Source organism: Lithobates pipiens, unplaced genomic scaffold, assembly GCF_037356315.1.
Source record: "Lithobates pipiens isolate NorthernLeopardFrog02 unplaced genomic scaffold, aLitPip1_a1.2 Scaffold_28, whole genome shotgun sequence".
In the NCBI taxonomy this organism is placed as follows: domain Eukaryota; kingdom Metazoa; phylum Chordata; class Amphibia; order Anura; family Ranidae; genus Lithobates; species Lithobates pipiens.
In genome coordinates this window covers 154740435-154763515 of record NW_027507789.1, presented here as the reverse complement: position 1 = coordinate 154763515, position 23081 = coordinate 154740435, and the positions used below count along the sequence as shown (strand labels likewise).

The 23081-nt window shown below is 42.0% G+C and overlaps 1 protein-coding gene across 1 annotated transcript in view; it reads right to left on the bottom strand.

Annotated features, from left to right (window-relative positions):
- Positions 1–12848, bottom strand: part of TBX21 (T-box transcription factor 21) — a 141689-nt gene extending 128841 nt beyond the window's left edge. Inside the window, exon 1 of the mRNA XM_077459726.1 lies at positions 11715–12848. Within this exon, the coding sequence (XP_077315852.1) occupies positions 11715–12349 (635 nt within the window). The 5' untranslated portion in view covers positions 12350–12848. The remainder of the gene's footprint in view (positions 1–11714) is intronic.
- Between the last annotated feature and the right edge of the window lie 10233 nt (positions 12849–23081).

Here is a 23081-nt window from a genome sequence, read left to right as displayed (position 1 = left end):
TCGGACAAAGTCCGATCGGATCATTTTGTCGGAAAATTTTATAGCCCAGCTCTAAAACTTTGTCGGTTGGATATTCCGACGGAAACAGTCCGATGGAGCCCACACACGGTCGGATTATCCGACAACACAGTCCGATCGGACATTTTCCGTCGGAATGTCCGACCGCGTGTACAAGGGCTTACAGGAGAGAATTTCCCTTCCTAGGGGTAGATTTCATCTCACTTCCTGTTGTCTCCCTCCGTTTGTAAGTAGGAGTCATTTGTAAGTCGGATGTTTGTAACTAGAGGACCACCTGTAATATGAGGTTAAACCTTAGGAGTTTCAATCTGTATGCAATCAGGCAGGCCCTTCCACTACATGGTTTTGGTAAATCTGAAGGCAAAAAATCAGCAGAAAATCTGATCGGGTGTATGGGGCTTAAGGGACACTTGCTGATTGGCAATTGCCTGATTTCACACAGTGTTCACTATGAAAATGTGAGAGTGAGTGGTCAGACAGTTGCCAGGAGCAGCTTTCAAACATCTATTGATCCCTGCCTTTTAATTGCCTTAGTAATAGCAGTTCTGATATGTGTTTTGATCGGTTACTTGAAAATGGTTCTATCTATCTAAGATCGATAGAGAAAACTTTAGAAATAAAGTATTTTGTATCCTACTGAAGGGATCACTTTAGGGGGTCTTGGCCCATGAAGCAATTATACCACTAAATATGAAAACATGTTTTTACATTTAAGTGGCCTATCCAATAAAATTGTTCATATTTAAAGAGACCCAACCCATAGCAATGATAATTCACTGCGCTGAAATGTGCCCATTACAAAATTAATTCTGATTGATCGATATGAGTTACTGCTTTTAAAAATTAACTCTGCAAAAATATTAACTAAGTGTGTCATTCATTCTAAGGTTGTCAATTTCTGCATGATTGCTAAGATTAGATCCAAGAGATTAATCTCACAGGAACTAAAGTTACCCATCCGTCTCATATAGGAGAAATTACTGAGCAACTAATTTCTTTCTCTAATTCAATTTTGTGATGCTTAAATAGCAAATTTGAAATCTGTCAATTGCACTAATACTTTAGTATCACTGTCCTATGACTACAATTTCTTGTGATCAACTTCAATATTTGTGTCATATTGGCTATCATGGGAACTATGGAAGAGAGCTGCATTTCGGCAGCTGAGCATATTAACTTCCTGAGGCTACACAATGAGCCAATCTACACTCATAGGAGAAAGTATTAGCCCTCATACACACTGTCAGACATTCCGACGGAAAATGTCTGATCGGACCACGTTGTCGGATAATCCAACCGTGTGTGGGCTTCATCTGACTTTTTCCGTCGGAATGTCCGACCAACAAAGTTTGCAAAACGAACTGCACTTCTGTGATCCACAGGTGGAACAAACGAGTTTTGACTGTACTTCTCCTTTAACCAGTTCAGCCCTGGAAGGATTTGCTCCCTTAATGACTAGGCCATTTTTTGTGATACAGCACTGCGTCACTGTACCCAAACAAAATTGACGTCCTTTTTTCCCCACAAATAGAGCTTTCTTTTGGAGGTATTTGATCAACTCTGCGTTTTTTATTTCTTGCGCTATAAACAAAAAAAACGCCAATTTTGAAAAAAAATTATATATTTTTTTACTTTCTGTTATAATACATATACAAAAAATAAAAAAAATTATTTAATCATCAGTTTAGGCCAATATATATCATTCTGCATATTGATTGGTTTGCGCAAATGTTATCGTGTCTACAAACTGCAGGATAGATTTGGGGACTTTTATTTATATATATTTTTGGTTAAAATAAAAATGCAATAGGCGTATATTGATTGATTTGCGCAAATGTAATCGTGTCTAAAAACTGCAGGATAGATTTGGGGAATTTTATTTATATATTTTTGGTTAAGAAAAATGCAATAGGCGTATATTGATTGATTGGCGCAAATGTTATCGTGTCTACAAACTGCAGGATAGATTTGGGGACTTTAATTTTTTTTTTTTTTTTTTTTTTTACTGGTAATGGTGGCGATCTGTGATTTTTAGCAGGACTGCGACATTGCGGTGTACAAATCTGACCCCAAATTACACTTTTTGGGGACCAGTAACATTATTACAATATAAAAAGGACACTGGTTGGGAAGGGGTTAACACTAGGGAGCGTTCAAGGGGCTAAGTGTGTTCTACAGGTGTGTTCTAACTGTAGGGGGGGGGGGGGGATGGGCTGCCAGGAACATGACAGAGATCACTGTTCCTGATTACTGGGAGGAGAAGATCTCTGACATTTCACTAGGCAGAATGGAGAATCGCCATGTTTACACTGAACACAGCGATCGTGGGTCGCCTGCGGACATCGAACCCGCGGTGCATGGCATGTGCGCACCTGCTATCCTCCCTGCACAGACCAACGTTCACCTACGGTGGTTTGCGTAGGAGAGCTGACCTGCCGCTCTATAATGACGGCGGCTGGTTGACAAGAGGTTAAAGTGTTACTAAACCCACAACAGCAAAATCAGTGTATATATGCAGTAAAGCATGCTTGTTATACTCATTCTGGAACTCAAGGGGTTAATCCTCTGCATTGTGTAAAAAGACTGTTTGATCCTGTCTTCTCTCATCCTCTCCTTCTTCCACTGACCCCAATCTCCTTATATGATAGAGCCTTTGGAGTCACTCTGCACATGCTCAGTTTGGAGACAGGGGTCCTGCAGCCTCGTAGAACAGTCAGAAGAGAATGAAAACTCCTCCTACAAGCTTTAACCAGATGCTGATAGAAGTCACGAGACTGCTATACACTGCTGCTGAGAAAAGGTATTTAGCAGTTTATATTTACTAAAATAATTGCATTTCCATATTCTGTGTACTGTAGGAGACCAGATATAGTGAATGCAGGGTCCTGGGTTTAGTACCATTTTAAATAATCTCCCAACAATTAAGTCTCTGAAGTACTGTGAAATAAAATACAATATTTAGAATTTCTACATTTAAAGTCTCTCATAGTTCCCCTAGTCATAGTCTCAGACCATTGTAAAGACAAACCTTGAACACATGCTGCTGCTCACTAAATCATTAGTATTCATGTAATATCAATAAGAATTTATAGTTTTGAAAGGTCCACCCACCAATAGGCAAACTCCTATGAAAACTTCCTCTGTTATAGGCCAGTTCAGAAATTTTAAAATAGAGCTATGGCATCCCATAAAAAAATTAAATGTGCTGCAACACCTAATTATTAGTGATCACTCCACTAATTATCCACTATTATCACTCCAGTTCATGCGCGTGGGAGCCGTCAGTGATGGCATGATCTCCTTCACTAACGACACGCTCAGTGCGCCTGTGCCATTTTCTATGGCGAGCATTCACCATAGACATCGGTGCTCGTTTTTTTTTGGAACATATCTCCTTAACCGTGTAGGTTAAGGCGATATTCCTTGAACCTACAGGTAAGCCTTAATCTAGGCTTACCTGTAGGTTAAAGCGGAGGTCCACCCTAAAGTGGACCTCCGCTCATCGGAACCCTCCCCCCCTCCGGCGCCACAATTGGCACCTTTCAGGGGGGAGGGGGGTGCAGATACCTGTACAGTACAGGTATTCTGCACCCACTTCCGGGATAGCTCTCTGCGGAAAGGGGCGTAGATTACGCCCCTTTCCGCAAGTGCCCGCCCCTTTCCGCAAGTGCCCCGCTGCCTGCTGGGAATCACACAGATCCCAGAGGCAGCGGGGATCATCCTTATTGCGCAGCGCGATTCGCGCATGCGCAGTAGGGAACCAGGAAATGAAGCCGAAAGGCTCCATTTCCTGATTCCCACACCCAAGATGGCGGCGGCAGCACCCGACAAGACGATCTAGAGATCGGCTTCGGGTGCCGACATCGCGGGCGCGCTGGACAGGTAAGTGTCACTATTTTAAAAGTCAGCAGCTGCAGTATTTGTAGCTGCTGGCTTTTAAAAAAAAAAAAAAAACGCGGAGTCCCGGCGGACTCCCGCTTTAAAGTGGTCTGTAAGGGTTTACAACCATTTAATGTTTGTAGTCTTTCCAGTCCCCCATCAGCTTTGTTGCCCTTCTCTGGACTCTCTCCAGTTCAAACACCTTCTTCCTGGGGACCAGTGACCAGTACTGGACAGCATCCCCAAGATGTGGTTAAACTAGAGTTTTGTAAAGTGGTTGAATTTTAGTTTTATCTCTAAGCGAAATACCCTATTGATGCTAATAGTCTGCTGGCCTTACTTGCTGCATCTTGGCCTTTCATGCTATTGCTGAGTCTGAGGTCTGCTAGGACCCCCAGATCTTTCTCCATCCTCGATTCCCTCAGAGGTTCTCCCCCTTGATGAGTAACTGGCATGTGTATTTTTAGCTCCAAAGTGCATTACTTTACATCTTTTCAATAATAAACCTCATGTGCCATTTAGCTGCCCACTTCTCTATTTTAAATAGCTACAGTTTCTGTATCCTGTTGTGAAGTTACTGCCCTGCTTAGATTTGTATCACCAGCAAACACTGAGAGAAATGTTTATTACAACCTCTTTATGAACAAGTTAAAAAAAATTGGTCCCAGGACAGGACCCCCCGATGTACCCCACTTCCCCCTGCATTTTATTTTGCAAAAGTTATTTGCAATTCTTTATTTTCCACAGCAGCAATTCTCAAAAATGTTTTAAAAATGTAAACACGATAATACATTATTATGGCGTTGCAGTGCTTGTGGTCCAAAAATTTGCACCGATTTAGAAACCATTGAAAACTATCAACCTTATTAACTAAATGACTACATATAACTGAGAATTGTTAGCGTAACATATTTAGGTAAATGACGTCAAGCGAAAATCTATTTTCTGCATTTGTTTTTTGTTTTTACATGCAACGTTGAAATTTTTTTTAATTTTGGTAACGGACACCTCCAAAATTACCAAAGAGACTTTCAATGTCCAGATAAATTTTCATACTGTGGTTGAAAGCCAGAAAGCTTTCTAGAAAGAAGGTATTGAGCTCTACTTTAATAATGTACCATTATTATACAAGGTAAAAAAAATAACATTGTTATAAAGTGTTTAACAGCAACCAAACACCTTCAAATGAGTTTTCCTAGCTCCATCCAAATAGAAACCTTACACATAGGATATTAGCTCAGTAGGAGCTACCTAATATTTTTACATAACACGTTTGTCCTGAAGGTAGGAGAGAGCCTCCCACAGGTAAACCTAGACCTAAATGTTATGGGAGTTTCCACTTTCTTGCTGGGAGTGGAATGTCCCTTTTAAATTATTAAGTTAGCAATTCCAAGTAGCAATTGTCAAGAGATGGCACGTGCTTCCAAAATTTGCAATTGCTTCTTGTTCCTAAAATATATTTTACTGCATGTAGAACATTTTTATTTCTTATAACTTGAACATCAATCATTCTTTTCCATAGAAAAGGGATGTTAACATTCTACTGTGCATGCACTGCATTGTACCACTGTCAAAGAGTCACCGGGTGAGGAATAAGACTGCAACATTTTTAACAGAGCACAATTCAGACAAGGAAGGGCTTGCCATTCATATGATTGTTGGAAACTGTCCATGAGAATCTCTTACTTTACCACAACAGTCCAATTTTCAGAATAAGCTTTCAGGGGTCTACCACCCTTTTCTTCTTAGTCCAAGCAGTACAGGTGCACAAAGGTTTAGACAATCACATTTGTATGAGAAATCTACTTATCTTTGGCCAACCTGGATGTGCTGCATACTATGTTCATCGCAATCTGATAGGTAGAAAGTATCTTATTCAGTCAGATAGGGACCTCCATCTTCTGTTGTGCCCCATTTAAATTTCTTTGGCTATAATTTTGCTTGGGTGCGCTGGTACTTGTGTATGACTGGCTCATTAGTATAATTTATATATCATGACACGCTGGACAGCTTGATGGTTTATTGCTCAATTTTTTTACTGCGATTGCCGCTATAGACTAGTTAAAACAAATTTGGCCATCATTCGTTAGTTACACTTGAGCTCTTTGCAGCTGTAATATGAAGTGGGTCCCAGCAAAGTTTTGTAATTCCGTATGTGAGATACTAAATTTAGTATGAACATAATAGGTTGATTATAGTTCCAGCTGTCTACTGCAGGACACGTTCTTTGAAATTCTTTTCAATAATAAATAGGTTAATAAATAGGGCAAATACATTCCTAAATGATTTAAATAACAATTTAAAAAGAGGAATTGTGTATTTTATAATCTAACTAGAATATCCTTAATGATTCATATCCATACATATACAATACATATATGTAGACCATGAGGTAGTTGCTCATGAACCCAACAACAGCCCTTATCTTCTTTTGATGTGGTTTGCAGAAAGCTTGTCTAAAAACCTGCTTGATTGTGTTATTGACCTGGCATACATTCAAGCAGAATTTACCAATTAAAAAATATATATAATTTTTTATAAATATGTTTTATTATTTATGTTTTATGCCTAGAGTGACTCATCAGTGCTAGCTATATCTTTATGTGGCTCACAACTTGGAACCTGTAATTTTCCTATTTGAGAATCACAGCAACAAGAATCACTTTTGAGAACCAATTGATAGTAAATGGGCATCTGGATTAGTTAATTATGTAAAAAAAAAAAAATATATATATATATATATATACATTGAACACATTTACAGTAACATGTATTAACCAATACAACTAAGCCGAACATCTTGTCTTCATATATAGTGACTTCAGAAAAATATATACAGGAAGAGTACACTAATGAACCACCAATCTAATGTCCCAAATTATAGCAATTTGTGTCCACGCAAAATCCAATAAAGTAACACTATGAATAACAACGTGCAGTTTTATATTTGTAAAGTCATAGGAGTTTTAGAATTGAAGTGGCATTCCACAAAGGACTAGTCAAAGAGTCAAGACTGGAGTTCAAACCTGAATATTTTTGATGCCATTATTAATGCCATTATTAATTATATTATTAATGCCCTTCTATTACAGTTGAACTTTCTGACAAAAGACCAAATTTGGACAGAATATCCCTTCTGCTTACAGGATTTAAAACAAAAAGATTAATATTGTATTATGAACTTAACAATCTATTTGGAAAGCTTCTTTTGTAATCCATTTTGTAGAACATGACATTTACCAATGGACATAGCAAAGAGCAAAGACTTTTTTTTTGAGGGCACAGCTCTTCCAAACCACCAGACCACCAGGAAGTCAGATAAAAGGCTAAACAAGAAAAACTTTTTTCATGTTTCCTATTTCTAATTCTGCAGAACCTTTGAACACATTTACAGTAACATGTTTTAACCAATTACAACTAAGCCTATCTTCTTGTCTTCATTTATAGTGACTTCAGAAAAATATATACAGGAAGAGTACACTAATGAACCACCAATCTAATGTCCCAAATTATAGCAATTTGTGTCCACGCAAAATCCAATAAAGTAACACTATGAATAACAACGTGCAGTTTTATATTTCTAATCTAGTATCTAACATATGCCAAGAAGATTTATAACATTTGGCCTACAAAAAAACAAAAGCATAAATTTTATAAAAATGTATCTGAGACAGACTCATTGTGAGATCCTAGTTTTATACATTTCACCCCCCTCTGCTGGTCAAAAGACGTGCTCTGCCAAATTAGAACATGCGCAATTCTTGTGTGTGTTTATTGTAGGTTAAAAAAGAAAAATATCCTCAATACTATGTTTAAAAAACATGCAAACACTCCCTCATTAGCACATTGGTAAAGACGACAAGAACCAGTATTCTGGAGAATCAGAGTAGGCAAGAACTCCCATCCTTGAATCAATGATTTGCCCAAATAAATTGTAGTAAATCTATGGAAGAGCCATCACTCACTATTAACGGTAAAGAAGAGTCCTTCCCAAGGAAATGGTTTTACTGAAATTAATTTATATTTGCCACAGATACTCACCTCTGGCAACTTGAATACCTCAAGATAACTCCAAACGATATACTATTTAAAATGATTTGGTAACCTGATGTATGTTGTGAACCTGGTTTCTCTTCTTCTTTCCTCCGTCTTTTCCCCTCCCTTCTCCCGTTTTCCCATACGTCTCCCTCCCCAGTTCCTTGATCCTTAAAAATGAAAATTCAGGCAGCTCCAAACCTAATTAGAAAGGGCAGATTTAATAATGATATATATTGGCTTAAAGAAACCAATGATCGTTAAATGCAATTTTCAACTCTCTGATCCATACCAAGAATATAGTATGGACTAACTATGCAATGTTTCATATAGGCTGTAATGTTGCCCTAAAGTCTTTATTGTGCTGTATATATGAAGAATTTTTGTACGTCCTTGTTGTCTACAGCGGATAAATCTATTTTTAAAAAATGTTTATGATTGATTTAGTGAGAGTTTATATGAAACAGTCCTGGAGTGAGGGTGTAGGTGTCACAAAAGTGACAAGAGTCACTCACAAAAGTCTTTGATTTTATCAGATAAGCACCTATGTGAATGCTTGTGTGCAATAAACAAACCTCTGCTATTATATTAAAAATCAAATAGTTAATAGTTGTCACTGAGTAGGAGCATGCTGTTTCCACCCAGTATTGCAGGCAAAGGTTATCTAGTGCGGTGTATATGTGGCCTGCCTAACAGATCAGCCTCTGATTCTCTGCCCTGTCCTAGCAGCTACTCTGTATTATTATTTTTTTATTTTTTTTATTTTTTTTGTCCTCCGCTTACTATTATAATTCAGAATACACATTTCAGAATTGCAATAGCGGTTGCTTCTATTTAAACATGGTAATTTTAAAACCATAGACATAAGTATAACTGATTACAGCCATACCCCACTTTTACGTACACAATAGGGTTTATTTACTAAAGCTGGAGAGTGCAAAATCAGGCTCACATCTGCATAGAAACCAATGAGGTCCAGGTTTTATTACCAAAGCTTAATTGAACAAGTTGGGGTTAGAAGCTCATTGATTTCTATCCAGCAGTGAGCCTGATTTTGCACTTTACAGCTTTAGTAAATAAACCCTATTGTGTACTTAAAAGTGGGGTATGCTTGTACAAATATGTAAATATAACTACTATTGTGATTCTATATAACTTATTAGAACAGCTGGTGCACTCTACGTCGCCATCCAGCCATTCATTTTTCTGACCTCAAGAAACAATGCAGCCCTTTGAAGGAGATATGGGTAGCATGGGCATACTTCTTGAACTCCTATGATGGAAAAGAGGGACATAATGAAGCATCAAAGGTATTTAAGAAAAAACTCATACCCCAGGGAAATAGTAAGTAGAGCTTGAACACCCTTAAAGCATCTGCCTACGTATGTCTTAACAAACTCTTGCATTAGACAACAGCAAAAACCAAAACACAAATCCCTCAAAACATGCTGGTAACATAACAAAAAACATAACAAAAAAAAAATGTAATGCTCATATCAACCAATGTTAAAAAATATATATTCCCTGGCAAGTTGCTATTCAAAACGACTTTTCCTTTATAATAATATTCCAAGAAAAGCAACAATAATTGACCTAAGGTTGAGAGCAATATGAACATGACTTTTGATGCTACACAGAGATAATTATATAAATTTATGCTTTAGGCCTAAAAGTGGGACAGTTGAGCAGGAGAGATGGGGAAGACGGGTTTGGGTTCATAAGAGGGGGAAGTCTATCCTAATGGGTCATTTCTGAGCTATGGATATCTTATGAGACTCTTTTAAAAAAGTCTATAACTCATGGCTTAGTCTGGTCTGTGTGGAACCAAGAGCTATAGACTCTTACAGATTGGTGTACTAAACATTATTACACCTTTTAAATTAACTTCCTTCAACATGTGGGTTCATTTCAGCTTATGCATATGTGCATACAAAATCTACCTACCATTAATACCATTTTTTTTTTCAATCATATGGTTATAGAAATATATGAATGACCATACTAGAAATGGCCATGTTTAGTATGGGCCTTCTTGAATAATTTTTTTTTTACTTTATACATTTGACCATCATGAGGATTCACGTAAACCTAAAATGCCATTTTTTTTCAGTAAATTTGCAAACATTCATAGAAAAAAAAAAAATACCACAGATCTTTCATGGAATTTTACAGTGAACGGCCCACTATGACTCATGCTTACTGAAACCTACCAGCAATTTGAAAGGAGGTTATGTTCCCCTAATTAAGCCTACGTACCTTTTTTTTTTTTGGTTTGTGATCACTGCCTAATGGATTAGCTATAATGAACAAAACTCAACTTTTAAAAATTGTGTTGGAAAAATATTTTTCTTTTTCAATAAATGACATGCGCACATATGGAAATAAAACTAATAGTGATATGAGATAGGAATTAATCAAGGTGATTCTGACAATTAACTCCAACCAATCTCAGTTGGAGCAATCTTGTGTAAAACACTATTGCATGCCATATGTGTTGACTTGATATATATACATATAATATATACACCAATTGATACCTGCTATATTATATTAGGCCTAATATGCAGATATGCAACAATATGATAACAAGGAGTTGCTGCATGACTTAAAGATTTATCTAAAGTTCCAAAAATGAATATATGCAAATATGTATTCATTTTATATATATATATATATATATATATATATATATATATATATATATATATATACCGGAATAAGTATAAAATAAATTTACGAAAAAATAGGCACCAAGGTATGGACTTGGTCATCACCATTAGGCCTCATGCACACCGGGCGTTAAAAAAATGCCAGTAGCATAGAAAGCTGTAGCTGTAGAATGAGTTTTTCAGTGTTTTTTTAGCTGTACTGTTTTTACGTTTTTTTTAAACAAAATTATACTCCCACAAAAGTATACTCCTACAACTGAAAAACTCCTCTCAAAACCCTCTAGTTCAGGGGGGGGGGGGGGGGGGGTTTAAGCCAGAAAACGCCCTTGCCAAAAATTGCTGATAACAGCCATGGACAAATAGGATAACATTCTGGAGAGTTTATTGGTTGCAGAAAAAAAAAATGTCTGAAGCCAAAAACAGCCGCGGTAAAAATGTCCAGTGTGCATAAGGCCCTATTGTATTATAACTTTGATTTTGTTGTTGTTTTTTTTGTGGAATACAATCTTTTGTCAGTGTGTTTCTGTGGTTGCTGCATAAAGTTTCGTATGTGTGGCAATAATTGGTCTGAACCGTAAAACATCTTGTAGATGCCATTGGCAGCATATCAGTCAGTGTATAGATATTAGTTAGGCACATACTATAATTACTCATATGAATAGATAAGGCAATTTTCATGAACGCATTCATTTATTGTCTAATTAATTTACTACAACTTGAAGCTGTGGGGTAAATTAGGTTAAAGTTAGGTTTGGCTACAAAGGCCCACTGGTTTGTTTGTATGTTTTTTAGGAAAACTGCAATTAAAAAATACTAAATACATGCATACCCCACTTTTATGTACACAATGGGGTTTATTTACTAAAGCTGCAAAATGCAAAATAAGGCTCACTTCTGCATAGAAACCAATGAGCTTCCAGCTTTTATTACCAAAGCTTAATTGACAAGCTGGGGTTAGAAGCTCATTGATTTCTATGCAGAAGTGAGCCTGATTTTGCACTTTCCAGCTTTAGTAAATAAACTCCATTGTGAACTTAAAAGTGGGATATGCCTGTATATATTAAATATAAAATAACACATTTACTTAAAAAAAAGAAAAGGGCAATTACTTACCTGCCTTGTTTGGTGATGATCATCTCTGTGTGATGCTTGTGAAATTTACTCCATAGGGGGTGATTAGCTAGGGTGACCTGTATCTTCTCCGAACTCTGGCTTCCTGGGCTAGGGGAACGAGTGAAGGAGTGAGTTAGGGTTATGGGGAAAGAAAGATGTCCATCACCTTGAGGGTAACTTTCGGTTTCTTCAATCTCAGGGTTACAGTCCTGTCTGTAGGGGCAGATAGCGGTGGAGGGGTGACGGACTCCATGGAGATAGGTATAATTAGCAGGTAAGCTTTCATCCCCGGAATCAAGGTGATCAAATTTATGTTGCAGTTGAGTGGAAAGGCTCTGCTCAGTTGCGCCGCTCTGCAGTTCTTCAGTTCCCTGCATAAGTTTGTCCCTTTGGATCCCCATCATACTCTTCTTACTCAACGTACTCTGCGCATCTGTTTCGCTCTGCATCAGTGTTTCGCTGCTTATCTCTTGTGTGCTCTGCAATTCTGTTTTGCTCCGAATGCCTGTTATGCTCTGCAGTCCTGTACTCTGCACTTTCATCATGCCTGGCATCCTCGGCATGCTCTGTGGTTCAGCTATACCCTGCATGTGCTGCTCTTCTGGTAAGCTGTGCATTTGAGTCCCTCTGTGCATTCTGATGCGTAATGCTCCGCTGCACCCATGGAAGTGTCTCAGTGTTACCCCTCCGGTGTCACTGTCACACCAGGTGGATGTCACACAAGAGTCACGTGTGAGGATGTCCTTCCTCCACCTATGCACCTGTCATTATCTCCCCATCACGTTGGCACATGTCACTCACTCCCTGACACAATTTCAACTTCTAGAACCTGAAAATGCTCAGTCCTTCATTTTTTCTCTGCTCATACCGTTCTAGCTCCTTGCCGTAACCCTGTCACCTTATTTCTATGTGTATCCATTACACGCATAACTATAGATCTTCTGCAGGTGTCACTTGTCACTATCTTTTTATGTTGCTCGCTCTGCCACAGCTTGCTTTCTGTGAGTCTGTCGCTCTGTCACCTCGAGCCCTTTATCACAGGGAAATTAACTCTTCACTGATTGGTTTAGGTTGCCCATTAAAACTGCCTACAGTGGTGGCTGAGCCTTAAAAGTTTCTTCGTCACGTTTGCTGGGTGCCACCTGCAAAAAAAAAAAGACAACTTTGTGTCTCTCAATAAACTTCTACAGCTTATAACAAGTATGTAAAAAAAAATATATATAAATGTATGAACACATGCCAACAGCTTATGTACGAGTTCTACAAACCTATAGCATACGGAAGGTGACAGGGCAGCCCCTCGTCAGCCAGCATGCTACAGGCAGCACCGGCGTGCAGATACAAAATGTCATTCATGTTTATATCCCGAGCATGTGTCTCTGCTGGAAGGCATTTTGTGCTTTGAGCATATTTATTTTGAAGTGTGTGTTTGTGGTGTAGTGTGCAACATGTGCAGGAAGTAACTGCTCAGGTTACCGGCAGCTCCAGGCAATCCGCCGGTAATATGAGGAGAAACAAGAGGAGATATACAGGGTCAGTATATAAATATATAGACATATTAAGAACGAAAATTAAACAGGGAGTGTGTATGTGTGTATGTATGTGTATATATATATATATATATATATATATATATATATCTATATTATGTATATATATATATATATATATATATATATATATATATATATATAAAACAAAACAAAAAAAAAAATATATATATATCTTGTAGCTGCTTTTAAGTGGTACACAGCTGTGGGCATGTTTATAAGAGTTGCTTTTCATTTTAAAGCACTACACAACATTTATCACTCGATATCGCTGCTCAGTTTTACACTTTGCACCATCAAAATACTTTTGGCAAAGTCAAAAACTCATGAAATAAAGAACAGCGAACCTGAGGTCACCCTAGGTGAAGTTCGGCATTCAATCTTATACTATTACAAGAGTGCTGACAACATTTTTTTGCACACAAGAATAAAGCAACAAGAAAAGACATGGTGGTTCAAATGGCCCACAGGCATGAGAAAAATAACCACTTCCAACGCGGGACTTTTCTGAACGTTTTGTTCACATGTAAAAAATGTAAACCCCCCCCCCCCCCCCAAACGTTATATATATTTTTAAAGTAAAGGCCCTAGAGAATACGTTTGTGGGTTTCGCAATTTTTTTATGTTATGCGGTATTTGCGCAACAATTTTTCAAACAAAATTTTTTGGAAAAAAATACACTTTTATTGAATTTTAATACAAAAAAAATACATTACCAAATTTTTTGTAAAATATTAAAGAGCAAGTTATGCAAGTTATGCTGAGTAAATAGATACCAAACATTTCACGCTTTAAACTTAAAATTTACTTTCCAAGGGAGGGGTGATTTAACCACTTGCCGAGCGCCGCACACTGATATACGTCGGCACAATGGCAGCGGTGGGCAAATGGGCGTACCTACAAAAAAACTTCTGAGGTTTACCAAATATACAGGTAATATACCTTTAAAGTGGTTGTAAACCCTTACAACCAACTTTGACCTACAGGTAAGCCTAGATTAAGGCTTACCTGTAGGTCCAAGAAATATCTCCTAAACCTATACGGTTTAGGAGATATTTACCCGAAGACAGGCAGGCCGCAGATCGCGGCGATCTGCCGTGAGTGACATCATCGCTGCTCCGGCGAATCACAGCGCCGGAGCAGCAAGACCTGGAAGTCACTCCGGGATCCATGGCAGCGGCGGATATGAAGACGGAGGACCGCTTCGGGGGCTTCGTTCTCAGGTAAGTTATTCATAATGAGCTAGTATGCTATGCATACTAGCTCATTATGCCTTTGCCTTACAGGGTGTGGGTTTTTTTTTGTTTTTTTTAGCCTTTACTTCCTCTTTAAGCAGCTACTATTTTAAGAAAAACAATGTAAAAAAGACAATATAAAAAGAGTTCACAAGTAAATGCTCCTCTAGAATATTGCAGCAACGCAATTTCTGCGATTTTATAGTCTCATGAAATCGTAGAAAACAGGAGAAGTAAAAGAGTGTCTCAGTAAGAAAGTCCTTGCTGTACTCTGTATGAAGCTTCCACCAAATTTCACCACGTGTAGCAACGAAGCTCCCCTATGGGGATGCACTCACCAGATACCGGTAATATTAAAGCCCTTCAATACAGACAATCTTTCTCCACTCTTCCCCTGCTTCTATGTATCCAACATTAAGATTGCGGTATTAAAAAGCATGGCCGTGGGACCGTCTGGCCAGCTCATGCGCAGTGACATCCCACACTAGCTGTATCCGACGCATTATTGCATCCAATCCCAGAAGATGCCAGTTTTGAAGAAATGCGTTGGACGAAGCTAGTGTGGGATGTCATTGTTGAAGCCCACGCCCCCTACAGTTAGATTCACTCCCTAGGACACACTTAACCCCTTCATCTCCCCCTAGAGCTTAACCGCTTCCTTGCCAGTGTCATTTACACAGTAATCAGTGCATTTTTATAGCACTGATCACTGTATAAATGACAATGATCCCAAAATAGTGTCAAAATTGTCCAATGTGTCCGCCATTATTATATTATACAGGATTTATATAGCGCCGACAGTTTATGCATCGCTTTCCGCCATAATGTCACAGTCACGAATCTCAGATCGCCACCATTAATAATAAAATAATTGAATAATAAAAATGCCATAAAACTATCCCCTATTTTTTAGATACTATAAATTTTGCGCAAACCAATCAATATATGCTTATTGCCCTTTTTTTTAACCAAAAATATGTAGAAGAATACGCAAGTAAGGGGGGGGGGAATTTTTTGGGACTTTAAATGAGGCGTGGATACATGCCTCCATCCCTGTAATTTGATATGTATAGAAAGGGAGGTTTGGGACTTTAAATGAAGCACTTGGATAGTGGAGGTGAGTTTTAATCATGATTGAATATTTATTGTTCAATGGAAAGCCATAATTTATAATAATAAAGCAAATTCATAATATATATAAATATCAATACATTAAAACACAATATATGGTATCCACATAACAATACTCGACAAAAATGATGTACATAATATAAATGAAGTGGCATATTAATGCCTATGACAGCAAGCCCGGCATCGATAGGTATACCCACATGGTAGATTCACATCCAATAAGAATAATTGATATATATTTAAATTCATCAACTCATGGCACAATAAACATGATTCCATATAACAAATAACTGGGACATATAATCAATAAAGCTTGACGCGTTTCGTGGGTATCTCCCCACTCATCAGGAGCTGATGTTGTTACAAAATTCCTGTGAAATAAAAAATCAAAAAATAAATAAAAGTAATGTACCAAGCCTGATGGTGAAGATTTGATACATGTAGATGGTTTTGGCCAGAGCAGACTCACCAGTTCTGGCGGTAAGCGCTGTGTGTGCCGGTGGATGCTGGGTGGGCTAGGCACATACTACCTCCCCGGGAACTGAGGCGGCTGGAAGATGGATGCGACTTCGGGCAAGACAAGGGGAGCACCAACAAAAAGATGTGTCTAAAATAAAAAGTGTAATGATAATTGAACCCATTAAATCTAGGGACAAGGTGTGAGATGTGGGTATATTCAATAATGTAATGTAATACTGACAAATTGTTATAGGAGTGAATAGTGAATCCCAATGAAACCCAAAAGGGGGGATGAACAGATTGACCAAATGGTGCTGTGTTTTGTTTGTGTGAGAAGAGATGTCATTTTATGTAATACACTAATTTAAGGGAATAACATGCGTGTATGCCTGGAAGTATAGGTGCATAAATTGAGGTGAATGAAAATAAATAAGGATGTGATGTGTGTATCATATAATAAACAGGGGAGAAAAATAAAATTGCCCATGAACTCAAATGTGATGATTAAATAAAGAAAGGGACAGAGTTTTTACCAGAAAGTCGCTCCAAAGATAGCACCAACAAACCAAAAGGTTAGTGTGTATAAACCCCATACAGAGACCAGCGGCAACATACAGCTAGCTCCGAGTGGGGTTTAAATATGCCGCCAACGCCACGCACGTGAGAACACACAGGGAGGGGCCACACCTGGCCTGGATTGACAGCCAGACAGCAGGTGTGCCGTGCCCTCCCGGAGGCTACACGGAGAAGGAAATACCAAGCGCCGGCGCGATGACGTCAGAAGCTGACGTCACACGCACAGCGTGGGCTGCGTGGCGCCGATGCGCAAAGCAAAATCCACCGGAGCAACCCGATCAGAAAGTGATAGGGGAGGCAGGGAGGAAGCGCTGGCGCATCGCAGTTCCCACAGGGAGGAGAAAGAGCCCAACAACGCTCCAAACACTCAACAGCCACACACAGGACAGCAACAGCCGGCTAGTGAGCGTGCAAAAAGGGGCCCTAATAGTTAAAAATCCATGTGGGGTACCTATACAGTGTCGATGAATACTGGCAATATACAAAGTAAAATAGAAATTGTAAGTGCACTGGGCCAGGAATATGGAAAAGATCAACAACATTTTTTAAATATACCTCACACAGGGAGGGTAGGGGAACACTACCAATCCCATGTATCCAAATGCTTCCATCCCGATTTATATGCAAGTAAGGGGGGGGGGAAATTTTTTGGGACTTTAAATGAGGCGTGGATACATGCCTCCATCCCTGTAATTTGATATGTATAGAAAGGGAGGTTTGGGACTTTAAATGAAGCACTTGGATAGTGGAGGTGAGTTTTAATCATGATTGAATATTTATTGTTCAATGGAAAGCCATCGATGCCGGGCTTGCTGTCATAGGCATTAATATGCCACTTCATTTATATTATGTACATCATTTTTGTCGAGTATTGTTATGTGGATACCATATATTGTGTTTTAATGTATTGATATTTATATATATTATGAATTTGCTTTATTATTATAAATTATGGCTTTCCATTGAACAATAAATATTCAATCATGATTAAAACTCACCTCCACTATCCAAGTGCTTCATTTAAAGTCCCAAACCTCCCTTTCTATACATGTAGAAGAATACATTTCGTCCTAAACTGAGGAAAAAAATCGTTTTTTTATATATTTTTGGGGGATATTTATTTTTATTAGTAAAAAAGTAAAAAAATGGGGGCGTGTCCGGATGTGAACGGCGACGGACGTCTAAGTGGAGAGCTCCTGACATCCTGAGCTCAATCCTTCGCCATCCTTCTCTTCCAAAGCCCTAAAACGGCCGGAGGCCCTACCTCCTTGCTCTCCTCCATTGCATGCTGCAGTCCGTGGCTCCATTGGGCGGATTCTGACCCACGATCAGCTGGGAGCCTGCGTGCTAGTGGCAGCCGCCATCTTCCAGGCCTGTGCTCTGCAAACTGCTCCTTTCCTGGATCATCGGTGCGGTAAGGGACCCCCCTTGTCCTCCAGCCGGCTTCCCTGCACCTCCGGTGGGGCCTGGTGGCCCGCGGGACCCCCGGTGCCGCCCCGTTGAGGCCGCGGCCTGGTGCGGCCTAGTGCGGCCTAGTAGAGCCTCCAGCCTGCCGGATTTTCCTACACCGACGGCCACCGGACGGCCGCCGGCGTCGGTTGCTGAGACACGATCGCTGCCACCCTGCCAACCCTCCTGCCGCCCTGCCAACCCTCCATCCTCCTGCTCCAACTGCTGTTTTTCTGGGCCAAGGCTTAGGCCCTGCACCCGGTCCGGCGGCCATCTTGGTACACCCGGCTGCGGCCTGGAATCCACCCCTAGCCTCCTGGACACCCTGGGCCTGTTTTCAGCTTCTTAGCCTCCCTCAGTGGCATAACCCCTCTGCAGCCCGTGCTTTGGCCCTCCTGCACAGTGCTCTGTGGCTCCGGCCGGACACTTGGCGGCCATCTTGCTACACCCGGGGATCTCCTGCCTCCTCTGCACTTGCCCCGGACTCCTTCTAAGGACACCCTGGCCTGCCCGCAGTGCTGGGCATCAGCCTCCACTTCCAGACCTTTTGTGGCCTTCCTCCCTGACTCCGGTGCCACGTGTAGTGTCCATCTTGCTCCACCCAGCCGTACTGAGCACAATCCTGATCCCCCTGACTCCTCCCCTTGTAGCTCACTGCCACCAGAGCTGCCCCCCCGGCTGGACTGCCGCCCGCAACATCTACAACTGAGGCTCTGCCCCTTTTTTTGGATTCACCAGCACATTGTCCGCACCGCCAGCCTTGCACGTAGCAGCCATATTACTACGCCATAACACCAACTGCTGGCCCTCCTGTCTCCGCAGCCCCCGTCTCTTGCTTTGCTCCGGCTACAGAGATCTTCTGCCGGTCGAGAGCCATCTGATGCCTTCAAAGAAGCCTCCAAAGACTGTGCAACAGCCCAGGACACCGGCTGCAGCCCCATCCCCCCGCAGGGACCCCGCCTTACTCCAGAAACTACAGGCCTTGTTGGTTGACATGGAGGACGGTCCCCCGGCTGACATTCCCATGCCCTCCTCACCCCAGCCTCCCACAGGTGACACCAACATGATCTTAGCAGCGATCGAAAGCAGCAGGACATCTCTATTGGTACGGATCGATCACCTGGCAGAGGAGTGCAACCTCATCCGCAACGATCTGGATAAAATACGGGGTCGTCTCTCGGAATCTGAACACCGGATCTCGGAGGTGGAGGATCGAACGGGACAACATGCCGACCAACTCACCGACCTACACAACACGATTAAAGCTTTAGTGGCGAAGTCAGATGATGCCGAAAACCGAATGCGTCGTAACAATGTTCGGGTCCTGGGCCTTCCTGAAGGATCGGAGGGAGACCACCCGGCAGACTTTGCGGAAACCTTCTTCAAAGATCTACTTGGTCTGACCGATATCCCCCCTACGTATGTGGCAGAACGTGCTCATCGGGTTCCGATGGGTCGACCCATCTCGGGTGCACCCCACGTGCCTTCCTGGTGCATTTCCTCAACCAGCACCCGAATCTGCAATATGGTAATGCACGCATCATGCTGTTCCCTGATTTCTCCCCGGATCTACAGAGAAAACGACAGACCTTCACTGATGTTCGGCGCAGACTACGAGACCGCAACATTAAATATGGAATGCTCTATCCTAGTCGCCTGCGGGTCCAGCACAAGGGCACTGTCAAATTTTTCGACACGCCGGCCGAGGCGGATGCCTGGCTTACTGGGCTGCGCTGAGGTGGCGTGCATTACTCCATAGTGGGGGTCGACCGGGGCTCACTGGGGGAAGGCAATGAACATGAACGGACACTCTGAACTCTTATGTTATTTCAGGCCCAAGTATCGGCCCATCATCCTTACATGTCTGCGAACTCCTATGTTGAGTGAGCTATCCACACGGAACTTTACAAGATAAGTTGTTGCTCCCCCCCTTCTGGCTTGTCTCGGTGACGATTGTAGCTGTGCCTGGGATATACCTCTCCATCCCGGCTGGAATACACCGTGGAAGCTATATTTCCCCCTTATTTTGGGGGGGTTTTGTTTTTTGTTTTCTGTTCCCCTTCTTCTCTTTTTTTTTTTTCCCCTAAGACGCACTCGAGGTACTCGGGTTAGCACGGAGTGTTGCTGCTAACCTGCAGCGGACTGCCCCCTTGAGGACTTTTACACGTTCTTACACGCGGCATTGCACAGTTGCCGTGCACAGTTTAACCAGTTGCCGACCGCCGCACGCCGATGTACGTCGGTAGAATGGCACGGGCAGGCATAAGGACATACATGTACGTCCCTTGCCTCCCGCGGGTCGGGGGCCCGATCGGGCCCCCGCCCGGTGCCTGCGGCGGTCGGTTTTCGTCCGGGAGCGATCCGGGACGAGGGCGCGGCCATTCATTCATGGCCACCCCCTCGCGATCGCTCCCGACGAATAGAAATCCCCGGTGTCATCACTTCCTCTCCTGTAATGTAAACACAGGAGAGGAAGTGATGTATTCTCTCCTCCGTGTCGGTATTTTTCGTTCCGACACGGAGGAGAGCGGATCGGTGAGTTGCACCAACACTCTACACACACAGTAGAACATGCCAGGCACACTCACACCCCCCCTTTACCCCCCGATCACCCCCCCAATTACCCCTGCCCCCCAGTCAAAGTGACACCAATGTCATTTTTTTTTTTTTTGCATTGGTGTCATTTGTGACTGTAATAACTGTTAGGGCAGTTAGGGTTAGCCCCCTTTAGTTCTAATGTACCCCCCTAACCCCCCCAATAAAGGTTTAACCCCGTGATCACCCCCCGTCGCCAGTGTCACTAAGGCTGGGTTCACATTGCAGCGGTTTATGAGAACGAATGTGATTCGCACCGCACTGCAGTGCAAATCACATCCGATCTCTGTGCGATTCGAGTTCAGCCATTCGCCGCACCCGCCGCACCCGCCACACCCGCCGCACCCGCCGCAAATTCGCACGGGACCCTTTTTTTGGCCCGCAGCAGAATCGGATCGCATGGGTGTTCACACCATGCGATTCGCAGTTTGCAGATCGCACTGATCTGGGGGTGTCAGTAACATTTCACTGACACTCCCAGCAGTTCGCATAGGGCAGTGTGAACTGCCGCCGGGAGGCATGCGATGCGGGAACCCGCCGCGGATTCGCGGCGTTTCCGCATCGCTCCAGTGTGAACCCAGCCTAATAAGCGATCATTTTTCTGATCGCCGTATTAGTGTCACAGGTGACGCTAGTTAGGCAGGTAGGTATTTAGGTTCGCCGCAGCTTTTTATAGCGCCAGGGACCCCCATATACTACCGCATAAAGCCCCCTGATTGCCCCCTAGTTAACCCTTTCACCAGTGATCACCATATAACTGTTACAGGTGACGCTGGTTGGTTAGTTATTTTTTTATAGTTTCAGGGCACCCGCCATTTATTACCTAATAAAGGTTTAACCCCCTGATCACCCGGCGGGTGTCATTTGTGACTAATAACTGTTAGGGCAGTTAGGGTTAGCCCCCTTTAGTTCTAAGGTACCCCCCTAACCCCCCCAATAAAGGTTTAACCCCGTGATCACCCCCCGTCGCCAGTGTCACTAAGGCTGGGTTCACATTGCAGCGGTTTATGAGAACGGATGTGATTCGCACCGCACTGCAGTGCAAATCACATCCGATCTCTGTGCGATTCGAGTTCAGCCATTCGCCGCACCCGCCGCACCCGCCGCAAATTCGCACGGGACCCTTTTTTTGGCCCGCAGCAGAATCGGATCGCATGAGTGTTCACACCATGCGATCCGAGTTTGCAGATCGCACTGCGATATGCGAACTGATCTGGGGGTGTCAGTAACATTTCACTGACACTCCCAGCAGTTCGCATAGGGCAGTGTGAACTGCCGCCGGGAGGCATGCGATGCGGGAACCCGCCGCGCATTCGTGGCGTTCCCGCATCGCTCCAGTGTGAACCCAGCCTAATAAGCGATCGTTTTTCTGATCGCTGTATTAGTGTCACAGGTGACGCTAGTTAGGCAGGTAGGTATTTAGGTTCGCTGCAGCTTTTTATAGCGCCAGGGACCCCCATATACTACCGCATAAAGCCCCCTAATTGCCCCCTAGTTAACCCTTTCACCAGTGATCACCATATAACTGTTACAGGTGACGCTGGTTGGTTAGTTATTTTTTTATAGTTTCAGGGCACCCGCCATTTATTACCTAGTCTCACTAGTGTACCCCTAAATTTAGGGGTGTCTACTTTCCAAAATGGGGTCATTTGGGGGGGGTTTGTGCCATCTTGGCATTTTATGGCCTTCAAAACTGTAACGCCCTTAGAAAGCCTGAAGGCGGTGCTTGGTTTTCGGGGCCCCGTACGCGGCTAGGCTCCCAAAAAGTCCCACATATGTGGTATCCCCGTACTCAGGAGAAGCAGCAGAATTTATTTTGGGGTGTCATTTCACATATGCCCATGGCATGCGTGAGCAATATATCATTTAGTGACAACTTTGTGAAAAAAAAAAAAAAAAAAAGTTTGTAATTTTCCCGCAACTTGTGGCAAAATATAAAATATTCCATGGACTCAACATGCCTCTCAGCAAATAGCTTGGGGTGTCTACTTTCTAAAATGGGGTCATTTGTGGGGGTTTTGTGCCATCTTGGCATTTTATGGCCTTCAAAACTGTAATAGGTAGTGAGAAGTGAACTCAAAAATTTACGCCCTTAGAAAGCCTGAAGGCGGTGCTTGGTTTTCGGGGCCCCGTACGCGGCTAGGCTCCCAAAAAGTCCCACATATGTGGTATCCCCGTACTCAGGAGAAGCAGCAGAATTTATTTTGGGGTGTCATTTCACATACGCCCATAGCATGTGTGAGCAATATATCATTTAGTGACAACTTTGTGTAAAAAAAAAAAAAAATTTTTTTTTTTGTCATTATTCAATCGCTTGAGGCAAAAAAATAAAATATTCAATGGGCTCAACATGCCTCTTATCAATTTCCTTA